Source organism: Xyrauchen texanus, chromosome 14 (genome assembly GCF_025860055.1).
Source record: "Xyrauchen texanus isolate HMW12.3.18 chromosome 14, RBS_HiC_50CHRs, whole genome shotgun sequence".
Classification (NCBI taxonomy): domain Eukaryota; kingdom Metazoa; phylum Chordata; class Actinopteri; order Cypriniformes; family Catostomidae; genus Xyrauchen; species Xyrauchen texanus.
In genome coordinates this window covers 22,816,352-22,832,275 of record NC_068289.1, presented here as the reverse complement: position 1 = coordinate 22,832,275, position 15,924 = coordinate 22,816,352, and the positions used below count along the sequence as shown (strand labels likewise).

Sequence of the window (15,924 nt, the reverse complement as noted above, 5' to 3'; positions counted from 1 at the left end):
CAAGGGAAACATCTCCACCTTCGCGGAAAGAGCTCCCGCGGCCAAAGCTACAGAGGTTAGTTCACTCTCCATCTCTGTAGCAGACATAGCCCGATCCTTCCAACAGGTGAATATCTGTTAAGTCGCAGGTCCGGACGGCATTTCGGGCTGCATCATCAGAGCGAGCTCAAACCAACAGGCTGGTTGACATTTTCAACCTTTCACTCTCCTTGTCTTACTTAAATGATTGGCGTCCTGTTGCTCTGATCCCCATCATCAGCAAATTCTTTGAGAGATTAATCAGAGACTATATCTTCTCTGTGCTGCCTGGCTCTCTGGACTCACTGCAGTTTTCTTACTGCAACAACTGCTCCACTGGTGATGCCATTGCATCTACACTGCACACTGCTATTTCCCACCTGGAAAAAAGGAACACATATGTGAGAATGCTAATTGTAGACTACAGCTCAGCATTCAACACCATAGTGCCCTCCAAACTTGATGTGAAACTCCAGGCTCTGGTCTTAAAAAGCTTGCTGTGCAGCTGGATCCTGGACATCCTGTCAAGCAGATGCCAGGTGGTTAAAATGGGTAGCAACATCTCCTCATCACTGACCCTCAACACTGGAGCCCCACAGGGCTGTGTTCTTAGCCCACTCCTCTATTCCCTGTACACATCCTACAGAGAGGGGTTGCACACTCTTGACACGCTGGTGTCAGAAGCACAACCTCCCCCTCAATGTCAGTAAGACCAAGGAGCTTGTGGTTGGCTTCAGGAGAAAAGACGGTGAACACAGCTCCATCACCCTCAATGGAGCACCGGTGGAGAGAGTCAGCAGCTTCAAGTTCCTCTGTGTCCACATCACTGAGGAACTCACATGGTCCGTCCACACTGAGGCCGTTGTGAAGAAGGCTCACCAGCGCCTCTTCAATCGGCCCATTTTGCAGTGACTTAAAAAATTACTCTACGATGAGAGAAAAAATACTAATATAAATTATATCATAAAGGCATTCGTGAATATAAACATAATGATAATAATACAAAAATAAGCCATAACCTATAGATAGTTTAACACTATTTTTTTGTTTTAAAACAGCTATGGCAGTGATTGTCAGGGAATTAATTTAATGTTCCACTATATTTTAAGAGTTTGGACATGAACTTTATTACCATCTGCTGGTGGAATCTCCAAACTGCAAATGCAGGAACTGAATTTGGACTTTGCGCTGACTTAAGATGTGGTATTGAAACGACCGATTTCTTAGGAAAATAGCTAATTGTGCTTTGCGCCACTTCATTTACATTCAATACACTCACAGTTTGTGTGCCTACATCCACAGTAGCACATACACTCCCACACATGACCACTTGTGCTTTGCGCTGGCACAAAAATTGCACTTTGAATTAGCGCTCTCATGAAAATTGGATAAGACGTTGCACATGGTGTAGCGTTGCGCTTTGCACACTAACAGAAATAGAGCCCAATGTCTGCAAACATGCAGATATCTTGTTTAAACAAGTGTAATTCACAAACCTCACAAAACTTGCGCAAATTCGAAAGTTTTCTTCCTGCGGAGTGCTCCTATATCTTCCTCTTAAGAATTTACATTTACATTTATGCATTTGGCAGACACTTTTATCCAAAGCGACTTACAGAGCCCTTATTACAGGGACAATCCCCCCGGAGCAACCTGGAGTTAAGTGCTTTGCTCAACGACACAATGGTGGTGGCTGTGGGGATCGAACCAGTGACCTTCTGATTACCAGTTATGTGCTTTAGACCACTACACCATCACCACTCCGTGATGGTGAAGCACATATTCAATCAGTCTGAATGAAAAGTGTGTGCCTCTGATTAATGAATGTTGTGTGACAGTCAGTCTGCGATACTCCAAGCAGGCAATCAGAGCCATGTACGCTCGTTTGCCCTGGTGGAGTTCTGGGATGAGACAGGCGGCTCGCTCCAGGGCGAATTTGATGTCTCATTTGGTGCTCGGTAGCAGGATGAGCTCTCGATTGCAGCATCGGAGAGCGGGCTGATCCAGTCGGACGTTGAGGACTCAACTGGGCTCCAACCTTTGGGTGTGGTCGCCCAGTCTGAGGCTGAAGCGGAGCTGGTGGCCATGCTTGCCCAGGCTGTCATGAGTTTCGGGCTTGAGTGGAACCCTCCACCCTGCCCTGAGCCGTCGTGGCTTCATGATTGGTTCCTTACGGCCGTGAGCTCAGAGCGCCGCTCACGGCCATGCCCTGCCCCGATTCTTCTCTGAGGTGCACGAGGAGCTCACAAAGTCATGGCAGACACAATTTTCTGCCTGGACCCAACCTCTGAGCTTCTCCTCTCTCACTACCCTCGACAATGGGGCAGCCAGTGGGTACACATCGATTCCCCAGTTGGACGGAAGGCGGTTGCGGAGTGGAATCTCTGTGTTCCCCCTGTCTCTCCCACCATCAAGGGTAGTGAGAGTGGAGAAGCTCAGAGGTCGGGTCCAGGTTGTAAAATGTGCCTGCCAGGACTTGTGAGCTCCTCGTGAATAAGAATAAAACCGGGGTGGGGCACGGCCATGAGGCGCTCTCTGAAACCCGTCGGCCTCAGACTGGGCGAGGGGCTTTGGCACCTACATTTTCAAAGAAAGAGTGGTTTCCTCATTCCCTGGGTCACACAGCCGGTGTTTATGGCCATCTTTATTACGACAGCCGGACATCGAATGTTCACGGCAGGCACGGCGCTGCGGAGGCGGGTTCCCCGCCTTCGTACACCCAGCTGCACCACACACCCACGCTCGAGAGGTTGTGACGAGTCACGAGGAGGTTCACCCTCCTCCCTGTCACTGACCGGTCCTATGGTGGACACACGGAGGGAGGTAAGTGCATCGACCATTCTCTCAGCACAGCCATGAGGCTCCTCTATGTGGCAACTCCTGCTCCGCCCCACCGCGAGGCCCCACCCATAGGTACGTAAGATGTGATTGTCCCATTCGTTCCCCTTTCTCTGTGTTTGGAGGTGTGGCTAGCGCTCTCCAATCCATCGAGCTGGCTGGCCAGGATGATCAGACTTGGCTATGCAATACAGTTAGCCAGGTGGCCCAGGTTCAGCGGCATCCACTTCATCTCGGTGAGGGGCTATAGAAGGACACGATAGAGCCTGTCCCTCCAGCCGAGATGAAGAAGGGGTTCTACAGTCCCTACTTCAACGTGGGGGTTGTGGCCAATCTTGGACCTGCGAGTGCTGAGCCGGGCTTTGCACAAACTCCCGTTCAAGACGCTGCCGCAGAAGCGCATTTTGTTATGCATCCAGCATCAAGATTGGTTTGGGGTGATAGACCTGCAGGACGCGTACCTCCACGTCTCAGTTTACCTTGGCACAGACCATTTCTGCGGTTTGACTTTGAGGGCTGGGCGTATCAGTAGAATCTCCTCCCCTTCAGTCTGTCCCTGTCGCCTCTTGTCTTTATGAAAATTGCAGAGCCAGCCTTTGCTCCAAAGGGAATTTGGCACTCACGTCCTCAATTATCTTGACGACTGGCTGATTCTAGCTCACTCTCATGACCTGTTGTGTGCACACAGGGACCTGTTGCTCAGGTACCTCAGCCGGTTGTGGCTTCGTGTCAACTGGGAAAAGAGCCAGCTCTCGCCGGTTCATAGCATTTCTTTTCTCAGGATGGAGTTAGACTCAGTCTCTATGATAGCGCAGCCGGTGCTGAACTGCCTGATGTCCTTCAGGTGGAGAACGGCGGTCCCACTGAGACAGTTTCAGAGGTTCCTGGGGCATAAGGCGTTCTTGGTTGTGGTCACGCCACACGGATTGATTCATATAAGACCGCTCCAACACTGACTTCAGACTTGAGTCCCGAGATGGGCATGGCACTGCGGCACGCATCGCGTGGCCATCACGCCGATCTGCCGCCGCATGTTCAGCCCTTGGACAGGCCTTTTCTGCGGGCAGGGGTCCCCTTAGAACAAGTGCCCAGGCATGTCGTTGTTATGACAGTGTTGGGTCTCATGTATTCAGATACAAGAAAAAGTGTGAAAATTCAAAGGATCAAACTCTCAACTCCTGTTGGATGAGGTGCTCAACAGAACGCCCCTCAACCATGATGTCATCAGGAGTAGAAATACCTCCTCCTGAGCATTGCTTCCAGCGACTTTGTATGAGATTTGCTGTGTTGTAATCCAACCACGTTGGACTGTTGTGTATTTACGCCATCGCGGATGAGACCGGCACACTGTGTTTATCCATTAACCCTCTGGGGTCCGAGGGTGTTTTGGGCCCTGGAGAAGTTTTGACATTTGTGCTTTTTGCAGTTGCTTAAAAACATATTAATGGCTAAAGTCTGATAACACTGTATTGGGCTACAATAATATGTGAGCAACATGTATGTACAGGTTTGTATTTTTGAGAAAATAACGTTTATGCATGGTTTTTGAAAAAAACAAAATTTAAATCATTGAAATAAGGCCATATAACACACACTAAACATTTGTTCACAAGCCTTTTGAGAACTGGATCTTGTAGCCTAGAGTTTTCGCTACAAAATGATGTGAAAACCATCCTGATCACTCATTCATACAAAACAATATATAATTTAACTTTTGTAAGACAATTTTAGTGTTAGAAAGGTCGTCAAAGACAAAGTAAATGAATTAATTGTGTTTACATCAAACATCACTGTCGGGGGTGTTTACCATTTGCCTTGATCGTCTCAGCACATTAGTGTATGAATGGCGCACTCTGCTGGTGGGTGGGATCACATTACCTATAATGAGCTGAGCCTGTAAAAAATTTACATTGCTTTGTTTCATAAAGATTACATTGCAGGAGAATATTTGTTTTACATTTTAATTGTTTTATTTAAAATTAGACATTTTAAGCTTTCTTTAGACATGTTTCATGTTTGTGTGCTAAGTATTCACGGAGTTTCAGTTAATTTTTGTGACGTGTTTCAGAAATATGCTCGTGAACACGGAGACTGCTTACAGCTCACCCTTTTTATTTTCTTTATTTTGCAAAAGCACAAGGTTTTGTTGTTATTGTGAGTGTACACAAATAAAAGTAAAACCTTTATAGTCTCTAATGATGTTTTACACTTATCTGTATGCCACAAAATGACAGAGTATTTTAAGTTGTTTCTGCTGTAATGACGAAAATATCCGGCAGGACGCACCGGTGCATCCGTCGACCCCAGAGGGTTAAAGGACCAAAGACAGTGGGACTGGTTATGAGTCATTCACTGCGTCTCTGAGTGATAAACCAACAGATGCCTTCTCTCCCATGATCGCGAAACCGGCTTCGGTGCCACCACTTTATTCTCTCTCTCTATCGTACTAACCGCACACACACGCGACCCCTCACAAACATTTGGCTAGTAGATAACTTTGTGATAAAGCTTAGCTTTGTCCCCAAGTTATCGTACAAGCGGAAACACACGGTAAACGGGCAGACACCATTAACTGGCTTCTCACCGCCCCATATTCGCGGCCATACTCTAGCCGGAAATCTCGCATGACATACTCTAAAACGAGTGTCACTACACACACACACACACACACACAAACACACATTCCTCATGTGTTATATGATTATTTTTGGTTACTATATCTAATCATGTCACTATTTAGTAGTTTTTAGTTGGAAGTTGGAAGTTTATTGTCTGCATTGTATTGATTATTAATTTATATTACTGCATCAATAAACTTTGTTATATTTCAAAGAGAAGTGGTTTGGTTGGTTTGCATACACATGTGTCAAAGGCTGGCTCAGGATGTCAGTGCTAGGATTAAAGCCTTCATTGTTCCCTTTTGAAAATTGATATTCTCCGGACGTCGATATAGCTAAGAGAACAATCTAATATTAAGACTGTTATACTGTCTGGTTATTAGTCCCTGATTCCAGGGTGGTGCCTCAGCTACATTAATCCTTATTAATATTCTATTGATTTTTATCTTCTTTGAATTATCTTATGAATTAGTGTTGAATTTGAAGGATCAATAAGCTAGTGTTAATTCTAATCAATGTTCCGTTAATTTTAATAATTAATGATTATCTTTGATAATAATTAATATTCTATTGAATTTGATAATTTATGGTTGTCTTTGATGATTGTTGATTTAAACGATTGTAAAGCTAACATTGATTCTAATCAGCGTTCTATTGATTTTAATAATTGATAATTATCTATGATAATTATTAATTATTTCTAATAACCAATCGTAGAAACGTAGAGCCCTACAACAGACATCTCCAAGTTAGGCTGGGGTGCTGTGTGCATCAGTCTTGCAGCCGTGGGCTCCTGGACATGGCCGTGACTGCATTGGCATATCAACTGCCTCGAGTGTCTGGCGGTATTGCTTGCCCAGCGGAGGCTTCGGCCATTGATCCAGGGCAAGCACATGTTGGTCTGGATGGACCACAAGGCGACGGTAGTATATGTGGCTTACGCTCACGTCACATATCGCAACTCGCCCGCCGTCTCCTCCCCTGGAGTCAGCAGCGACTGAAGTTGTTGCAGGCAACTCACATCCCGGGCAATCTCAAACTTGCAGCGGATGCGCTGTTGTGGCAGGTTACACTCATCAATAATTATCTATGATAATTATTAATTATTTCTAATAACCAATCGTTGAAATGTAGAGCCCTACAACAGACATCTCCAAGTTAGGCTGGGGTGCCGTGTGCATCAGTCTTGCAGCCGTGGGCTCCTGGACATGGCCGCGACTGCATTGGCATATCAACTGCCTCGAGTTTCTGGCGGTATTGCTTGCCCAGCGGAGGCTTCAGCCATTGATCCAGGGCAAGCACGTGTTGGTCTGGATGGACCACAAGGCGACGGTACTATATGTGGCTTACGCTCATGTCACATATCGCAACTCGCCTGCCGTCTCCTCCCCTGGAGTCAGCAGCGACTGAAGTTGTTGCAGGCAACTCACATCCCGGGCAATCTCAAACGTGCAGCGGATGCGCTGTTGTGGCAGGTTACACTCAGGGGAGAGTGGAGACTCCACCCCCATGTGGTCCAGCTTATTTGATGTTGATTCGGCGAAGCACAGGTAGACCTGGTTGCTTCAACTGGAATGGTCCCACTTCCCGCTCTAGTACAACCCTGGCCCCCGTGGTGGGGGCTGTCCCCCTCCACCTTGAAGATGTATGTGGCAGCTATAGTGGCGCACCACAACAATGTGGACAGTAGGTCCCTCGGTAAGCATGACCTGATCATCAGGTTCCTTAGGTTGGGAGGTTGAATCCTCCTAGGCTGTGCCTCATTCCCTCGTGGAATCTCTCCATGGTCCTGCTGGGCCTGCTTAGAGCCCCGTTTGAGCCCCTAGAGTCAGTTAAGCTAAAGGCTCTCTCATTGAAGATTGCCCTTCTGACTGCACTCACAACCATCAAGAGGTTTGGGGACCTGCAGGCGTTCTCTGTCAGCGACACCTGCCTACTCTTACGTGATCTTGAGACCCCGACCGGGCTATGTGCCCAAGGTTCCCACGACCCCTTTTAGGGATCAGGTGGTGAGCCTGCAAGAACTGCCCTGGAGGAGGCAGACCCAGCCTTTTCCTTGCTGTGTCCAGTGCATGCTTTGCACATCTACGTGGACCAAACAGAAAGCTTTAGACACTTTGAGCAGCACTTTGTCTGCTTTGGAAGACAGGCTGTCTTCACCATTCCCTCTACCAATATTTATCTTGGGCATAGATATTAATGCTTTTAAAGAATTCTATCTGATGAACCATTAGAACTTCCTAAACTGATGACTGAGGACCATAACCATGGAGGAGTTTGGCGAGTTAATTAAGGCCTTGCCTACAGGCAAGATCATTAAAATCATTAAAGAATGGAAATCTTCCGCCAACCATGACATAAGCCTGGATCAGTTTGATGCTTAAAAAAGGACAAAGATCCAAACGAGTGTAAGAGTCACAGTCCAATTTCCCTGACCCAGCTAGACGTAAAAATATTTTCAAAACTTTTGGCTAACCGATAATGTAAAGTTATGACATCTCTTACATATACATATAGATCAGGTGGGGTTTATTCAGGGACATAGCTCTTCTACTAACATTAGGCATTTCATCAATATCATGTAGTCAGTGGCGAATGATCAGATTGCCATCTCACTTGATGCAAGATTTTGGAAATGTACGGGTTTGGGAATAATTTTATTGGATAGATTAAGTTAATTTATAGAAACACGGCAGTGGTGGTACAAACAAATGGATTAATTTCAGATTACTTTACTCTGGATAGGGGCACCCGGCAGGGTTGCCCTCTTTCCACATTATTGTTCTGTCTTGCCCTGGAGCCATTAGCAGCCGCGATAAGAAAGGAGGATGATTTTCCAGGGGTGGTGGCAGGAGGCGTGGCGCATAAGCATTTGCTTAACACAGATTCGATTTTATTATTTGTCTCTGACCCTACTACATCTATGCCTTGCCTCCACAGAATTATGAATTCCTTTTCTAAGTTCTCAGGATACAGAGTTAATTGGTCTAAATTTCTTTGGCTCTGACAGCGTACAGTCCAGTAACGGATTTTCAGACAGGCATCTTCAGGTGGCCCAAACAGGGCATTAAGTATGTGGTTATTTTATTCCCAGCAAATTTGTGTTATTTTTGACCCTTTATTAAAAAGGTTTTCGAGTGATGTGGGCAGGTGGGCTTCATTATATTTATCTTTGACTCGGAAGTTTAAAGTTATTAAAATATATTGTATTCCAAAATTCAAATACCTGCTACAGTCACTCCCTATAGATGTCCCCTTCTCTTATTTCAAGCAATTTGATTGCATAGCAAAGTCCTTCATTTGGAATGGTAAACGTCCCAGATTACATTTCAGCAAATTGCATAGGCCGATTGACAAAGGTGGGCTAAGCCTAAGGCCTAAGATTTTGTTTTATTATTATGCATTCGGTCATTTGCATAATATATGGCTCATTGGTCACTTCCAACTGAGAGAGCACCTCCCTGGTTTTGTATTGAACAGGAAGTGCTTGCACCTATTTCACCGTTGCAAAGCCTTTCTATCAAACTAATCGGAGAAGTTAAGTTACACCCCATTGTCTTACATTTGCACGTGTATGGACAAAAGTGTCCAAAGTGTTTAATTCTGTAATTTGACACGTTGACATGTTCACTCGAGAACTGACGTGATACAGCCGGAAGTGCAACTCGATTTGTTTACAAGTGAATGCTGTTCACAAGCTTTATTGGTTTTGCTTTCATTTGAACATGCCAGCGCGCTTACTTTTCATGAGAGGCGGAGGGAACTGAATCCTGCCGTGGTGAGGAGCGACCGGAAGTTAACAATTGTAGTGAAAAGGACTTAAATATTGATATTTGTTTGCGCCTTTTTTTCAGATTTTTTTTTTATGGCGATTTTGATTGTATTTCCATTAATTATGCTGTCCTATTTTGAACTGTAAGTCGAAAGGAAATTTCAGATGATAAAAAAACACACAACATATACCGGAAAATACAGTAATTGCATTCACATAAAAAATGGTTTGCATATTTGGTTGCATTTTTGCTCTAAAATAAAAATTTTACTCTACTGACAGTTAGGTTTAGGGTTTGGGTTAGGGCGTATGATTAGTAACATATGGAGTGGTGGTGGTGGCATTGTGGGCTAAGGCACATAACTGTTAATCAGAAGGTCGCTGGTTCGATCCCCACAGCCACCTCCGTTGTGTCCTTGAACAAGGCACTTAACTCCAGGTTGCTCCGGGGGGATTGTCCCTGTAATAAGTGCACTGTAAGTCGCTTTGGATAAAAGCGTCTGCCAAATGCGTAAATGTAACATATGCTTTCCTTTTGAGTGAATTCCTCGCATTACAACTTGCTTTTGGCACCAATCTTTGGGCATTTTACCCAAGAACTGGAGCTCTCACATGCCCAAATGTTTATTATAATTTCAAGCTTCGGCCACTTGGAGCTGTGGTTTGAATTTTGGTAAGCACAGACCAAAGAAACAGACTGAAGAAACCTACTGTTGTCTAAATCACAGTGAGATTAGACCATTCTGGAATCAGGTTTTAAACAGTGATTCATTTTGCAATTCTGTTTGGTGCCACTAGTGAAACTGGAAATACACATTTCAGCTTTTACGTTTTTGAACAATTCATTATTTTGTTTATTTGTATTTGTTTTTTTGACAGTGATACAGTATTTCTGTTTGTTCAATGTATCATCCAATGATAATCCTGACACAGAGTGCTCGGACAGCCTATTGTTGATATGGTAACCTCCTCAATCAAATGCAATTTTTGTTCATGAGAGTTCTGTTAATTTAACAATAGGTGAACATATGCAGTCTTTTTGTGGTTAAAAAGTTTTTTGTTAAAAATGAAAAGGTTTAAGCCTTTGTTTTTGACTACTTTGGGGGCGGGGGCGGGGGCGAGGGGTAAAGCCTTAATTCACACTCTGGCTGATCGGAACACCAGGCAAAAAACTTTCACCCCACATACAATACACTCCCGCACTGTTCCCGGCCATGTGTGTGTATGTGTTCACACCCACAACTGCTCTGATTAAAGTGTGGAGTGTTGAGAGATTTAATTGGATGTTGAGTGCAGAATAAATCACTGCTTCGGTATTTTACAGCAGTGCTGATGCTTTCATGTGTTCTGATGTTTAAATGAATTTGTACAAGTGATAAAGTACTAATTACTCACTCAGACCGCATTGTGCTTTTTATTACAAACATTAATTTAGTCATTTTTCATCACAGGAAATGATTTATTTGAATGTGTAACAGAATATCAAAATCAAAACTACTTGTGGACAAATAGAAAATAAATAAAAAGCATTAATCGGACCACCTAGCAACCTCTCAAGATAGCATCCACCACTAACGATCACCAAGTCTTTTGGCGGCAAGTTTTGCACAGCCAAGCAACACACAAATTTCTTAAGAAACTTTTAAAATCTTACATGTATATTGATCTTGTCATTGTGGTCACTGTAATGTTGCAAGCAAACTGGATAATGTACAAGAAATTATCTGGAATATGGTTATAATAATTTTATAAAAGCTGCTTTGATACTATTTCTTCACAGTATCATATTTTGAACCTGTGTAATATTGTGTTATTTTATTCATTTATTTTGTTATGTGAATATGTGTGTTACAGCATACAGAGGGTATAGGGTCAGGAAAGACTACAAACAGAGTCGACAATGGAATGGGTGAGTGTGTGTTTCTTTGTGTTGGTTTCCTTTGTGTTTTTGTGTGTTATTGTAGTGTGTTTATGATATAGGAGTAGGGTCTCCTATATCCTGTCTCAGTGATGTTGTGTGAGTGTGTGTGCATCACATAAAGGACGGTCAAGAAGCAGGCAGGAAACGGCTGAACAGTAAACATAAAATGTAATGGTAAACTTAATCCAACATAGCACGCACACACACACACACACACACACACACACACACACACACAAACACACGCAGCGCAGCCATGTGCATCTCTTTCGAGAACTGCCGCCTCCAGCTTGTGCCTCCATTGTGTAAGCAAAAACTTTTACTTCCCTACACAGGACACCAGCTGCACAATAATTGTTGGCAATTATGTAAGAACTAATTTGAATGCATTTCATTAAGTCCGAGCTTTCAATTCGCCCACATCTGAGAGTGTTTGTGTGTGTGTGTGTGTGTGTGTGTGTGTGTGTGTGTGTGTGTGTGTGTGTGTGTGTGTGTGTGTGTGTGTGTGTGTGTGTGTGTGTGTGTGTGTGTGTATGTATCCTCCAGCCAGTGTGTTTATCAGAGGGGATTCTCAATGCTTGTTTATATCAGAAGTCTCAGTGGTGAAACTTCAAACCGCACACTTTGCTATTCTGTTTCATCAGGGCTGGAGAGGATCATTATGGATTTATTTTGACATCAACCCAATTTTTTCTTGTAAAGTTCGTAAACTTACCTACATGCTCAGTAGTTGACAGGAGCAGGTGTCCGATGATATTAGCGTGTGTACATTCAAATCATTACATGTTTATCATATATGTGTGTCAAATTTACTGCACTAAAAAATGTCACTGAATATATATATCACTGTTGGTGGTTGTGGCAAAGAGGACGATGACATCATTGATATTGGTAGGGGCCACGTACCCAGAGGAATACTTTTTTGCTCAGAGGTGCCTATTCATGCCAAATGTGAATATTTACTGTCCTAAAGTTCCTTAGGACAAATAAATTAGACACAAATAATAAAATTGTTAATGTACAGTAAGAATGTAGAGCTATAAAATGAATGTGGATAGCATAACTCATATTATTTGGTCTTGGGCAAATGTAATGAGAAATGTCTGAGTTCATAATAAAATGTCTGACTTTTGACTGCAAATTTTGTTGAGATCTCTTCTGAAACTCTGAGGCACGTGAGATTACTGGGTCTTTTTTCTCAGGAGAAACATCTCAAAAGTCTCAATTTGCTATCCGTTTAATCGTATTGATGTCTATAAGAAACAATTGAGATATTAAAGAGATCACATTTGTGATTTTGATTTAATATGGATGTACAATATTCTAAAATCAATGACATCATATTGTATTATATTTAATAGTTCAGTACTGTTCTTTGATTTTTTTTTTCTACAGACAAGGCACATCAGAAAGAAGCTCTACCAATCAGATCCTGGAGGAGAAGGTGAGATATGATCATTTCAGAGGTTAAAATAGAGGTTTTAAAAAGTGACATTTTAACCCAAAATGATCAATTACTGTCATAATTTACTAATTTATAAAGCCTGTGTAATTTCTGTTCTTCTATTGAACACAAAAAGAGATGTTTTGTAGAATGGTCATGCCGTTCTTTTACATACAAAAAAAGAAAAAATGACAAAAAAAAAAAAAATCAGCATAATGTTGGCCTTCTACCAAAGCTTTCAAATGTTAGTGCAGTTCCACATCCTCAAACTTGCAGCATTGCGATTTGTTACAAGAGCCAGTGCCGTTTGCTAACACTGACTTGAAACCTAGAGTGATGCTTCTTCATGCTTCAACATTGAACATGCACATCTTTGGCGGAGGGTATGATTTTCAGCTAGAAATTACATCAATTTTAGCCTGTTCCTCACAAAAAGTTATCATGGGCTTCAGAAGCTTTATGCCTTCATCTATTACTTCAGGTGCACTTTGATTTTTATTAAAATGTACATATTTCACTGTTTTTCTTTTTGTTATATGAAGGTCATATTAAAACAGAATTGGAAAATTTTACCAGACCTTCATCATTTGTTTTAGCCTTGTCCCAGACCCAGACTTTCCAAATATAGCTGGGTTTCCATCAAAATGTTTCACATTTTTGAAGTACGTTTTTCAGTTTAAAAAAATTCTAAACTAAAATATGTAAATAAATAAATGATGATTTGTTGCACGTTTCCATCCACTACATCATGTACATTATCTTAAGTTTGCCTTGTCTTGATGGAGCAGCTGAATATCCTCCTTGCTTCTGGGAGAGTTTTATTTGCAGGATTGAAGCAATTTTTTCTCTCTTTTTATTAAATGCTGCCAGGATATACCACAGAATATGTTTAATATTTAATATAATGAGGGCTGATACGATGCCCACACGCTGCCAGCCTCCGCATACACGAGAGGAACACCCGTGCTCAAACATTTTCTGTCGGATTGTGAGGACCCACTTTAATGACCAGCTGTGTGTTAAACACTTCTGAATACCAATGACTATCCATGAAGAATTCAAGGTGGGACCTTTCATTCACTTCAACTCATAACGTGCACGAATGGTCAAAACACATCATCATTATGCGAATAAACTGTTTCCATCACCTTAATGCACATTTTTACTAATTCGAAACTTTAGAAAAGTCACTTCCTCCTAGCGCGTTAAATTGAACGTGAATTTTGAGAGTTTATTCGCATAGCAAGCATTTCCATTCAGGATTTCTTATACGCAATTTGAAAATGCGCATAAAAAATGTTGGATGGAAACCCAGTTTATGGCAATTCAATATAATATTACAAACTATTAAATATTCAGAACTATGATCATTAAATAACCATTTAAACAATTATTGTGAGAAAGTGATTTCTCGTTTAAAATTATTTCCCCCTCACCAATACATTTTTCAAGTTTTTATTAGTAAACTTATTAAGGGGCACCTATTGATGCTTCTACAGAGAACAAACCACACTTATCGACAGCACAACACGGGTTCAAAAGCTTGATGGAGCGCAAATCCAAACTTAGGGATCTCAAGATGTGTTTTTCTAAGAACTAAACTACGTTTAACTTAACACAGCAACCTAAAAATTTTATTGACGTTTTATGACGCGACGCAACCAAAGTGAGACCCTCCAAAAGCATCCGTCTTAGGTGTACATTGATGGGTGTTAGACAAGCCCTCATAAAAGATTTTCAGACTAATTGATAAATACAATTGCAAAAAACATCATCATATATTAAATTATTGTTATTTGGGCTTTCTCAGAAAATATTTATATATACAATTAATTTGATTAATTAATCGGCATACCGTGTAATTATTCAATGAATTGTTTTAATTGATTGACAGCCTTATTCATAATATCTTCTTTTGTGTTCCGTGATGAAAAAAAGTCATAAAAAGTCATTGGAAAGGATGAGTAAACTAATACAAAATTTTAATAAATATTACTTTAAATACATGCCAGGTACTGCTGATAATGTGAACTCTACTGTCACCTAACTGTACTAATATTACACGGAGAACCCCCTCAGATCAAACGGCACAGTCCTTGAGACAAAATAGACAGTTCCCTTGTTGAAAGAGAGAGAGAGAGAGAGAGAGAGAGAGAGAGAGAGAGAGAAAGGGAACCCAGGGAGGTAAAGAGAAGAAGTGAATCAAAAGAGTGGAAAAGGATGCAAGAGAGTAAACGCTGACTTCTCCCTGAGGTGATTTGTCTTTTAGCTGCTCTCGCTACAGATATTGGAGCTCCTTTTTCCAGTAAAGACCTGAGGTTCTTTGCTAGGACTTTGATATCGTGCTCGAATTCAATATGTGAAATAGTAGAGCCACTCTGTGACTTGGAGCACATCGCCGAGCTTTGAAGTCTGATCCAATTTTTGCTGCTCGCCATTTGATGTTGAAAGGATGAGATGAGGAAAATGTACAGTTTTTGCCAGTAACTCTGCTGAGCACATGTAAGATTAAAACATCCTACTTCTTTGGAGGGTGTACTTAGAAATGTTAAGCAGATTAATTCTTTCCTATAGCTCTTTTATTCAAAGATAAAATTAAATGTGTGTGGAAGGCTGCAAGGATGGCCTCTGTTATTTCCTGCATTACAATGAAGCTGGCATGACAGAGAGAAAGAGAAAGAGAGAGAGAGAGAAAGAGAGAGAGAGAGAGTGAGTAGCAGCGCATTAGCACATACCATTGCCAAACACTGTTTTAGTGGAGCCTGGTAAAATAAGGCTGCTCTTAATAAATTACTATAATTAATTCACACAAAAGATTTGGTGCTGTTTTATACATTATGATCCACTTGTATTTGTTTGCTTTTTTCCTGACATGATTTTGGTTGGTGTTTGTGTATGTGTGTATGTGTGTCTGTTCTTTCAGGTTGGACATAAAGACACAGTCAGTACAGACAACAGGTCCAGTGACGTGCCTGTGCTGAAAACAGACAGACAGAATGGCAGAAAAGAGAGAGACAGGCCTGCACTGAGCAAACAAGGTAAAAAAAACTCACACTCGCCATAAAGGAAAGTCCCAGAATGCAAAAACACACACAAAGTATTGCAAATACACTCTGCACAATTAGACACACATATTACTGTATATAAACACACTACACAAAACAGACACACAGATTGCTGTATATAAACACACTACACAAAACAGACACAAATGATGCATACAAACACACTACAAAACAGACACATAGATTACCGTATATAAACACTACACAAAACAGATACACAGATTACTCTATATAAACACTACACAAAC

The 15,924-nt window shown here is 41.9% G+C and overlaps 1 protein-coding gene across 1 annotated transcript in view; it reads left to right on the top strand.

Annotated features, from left to right (window-relative positions):
* The window catches only part of LOC127654557 (myosin-IIIb-like), a 151,564-nt gene extending 135,889 nt beyond the window's left edge, over positions 1 to 15,675 (top strand). The window contains exons 10-12 of the mRNA XM_052141765.1: positions 11,101 to 11,155; positions 12,563 to 12,611; positions 15,535 to 15,675. Coding sequence (XP_051997725.1) covers positions 11,101 to 11,155; positions 12,563 to 12,611; positions 15,535 to 15,675 — 245 coding nt within the window. The remainder of the gene's footprint in view (positions 1 to 11,100; positions 11,156 to 12,562; positions 12,612 to 15,534) is intronic.
* Positions 15,676 to 15,924: the final 249 nt, after the last annotated feature.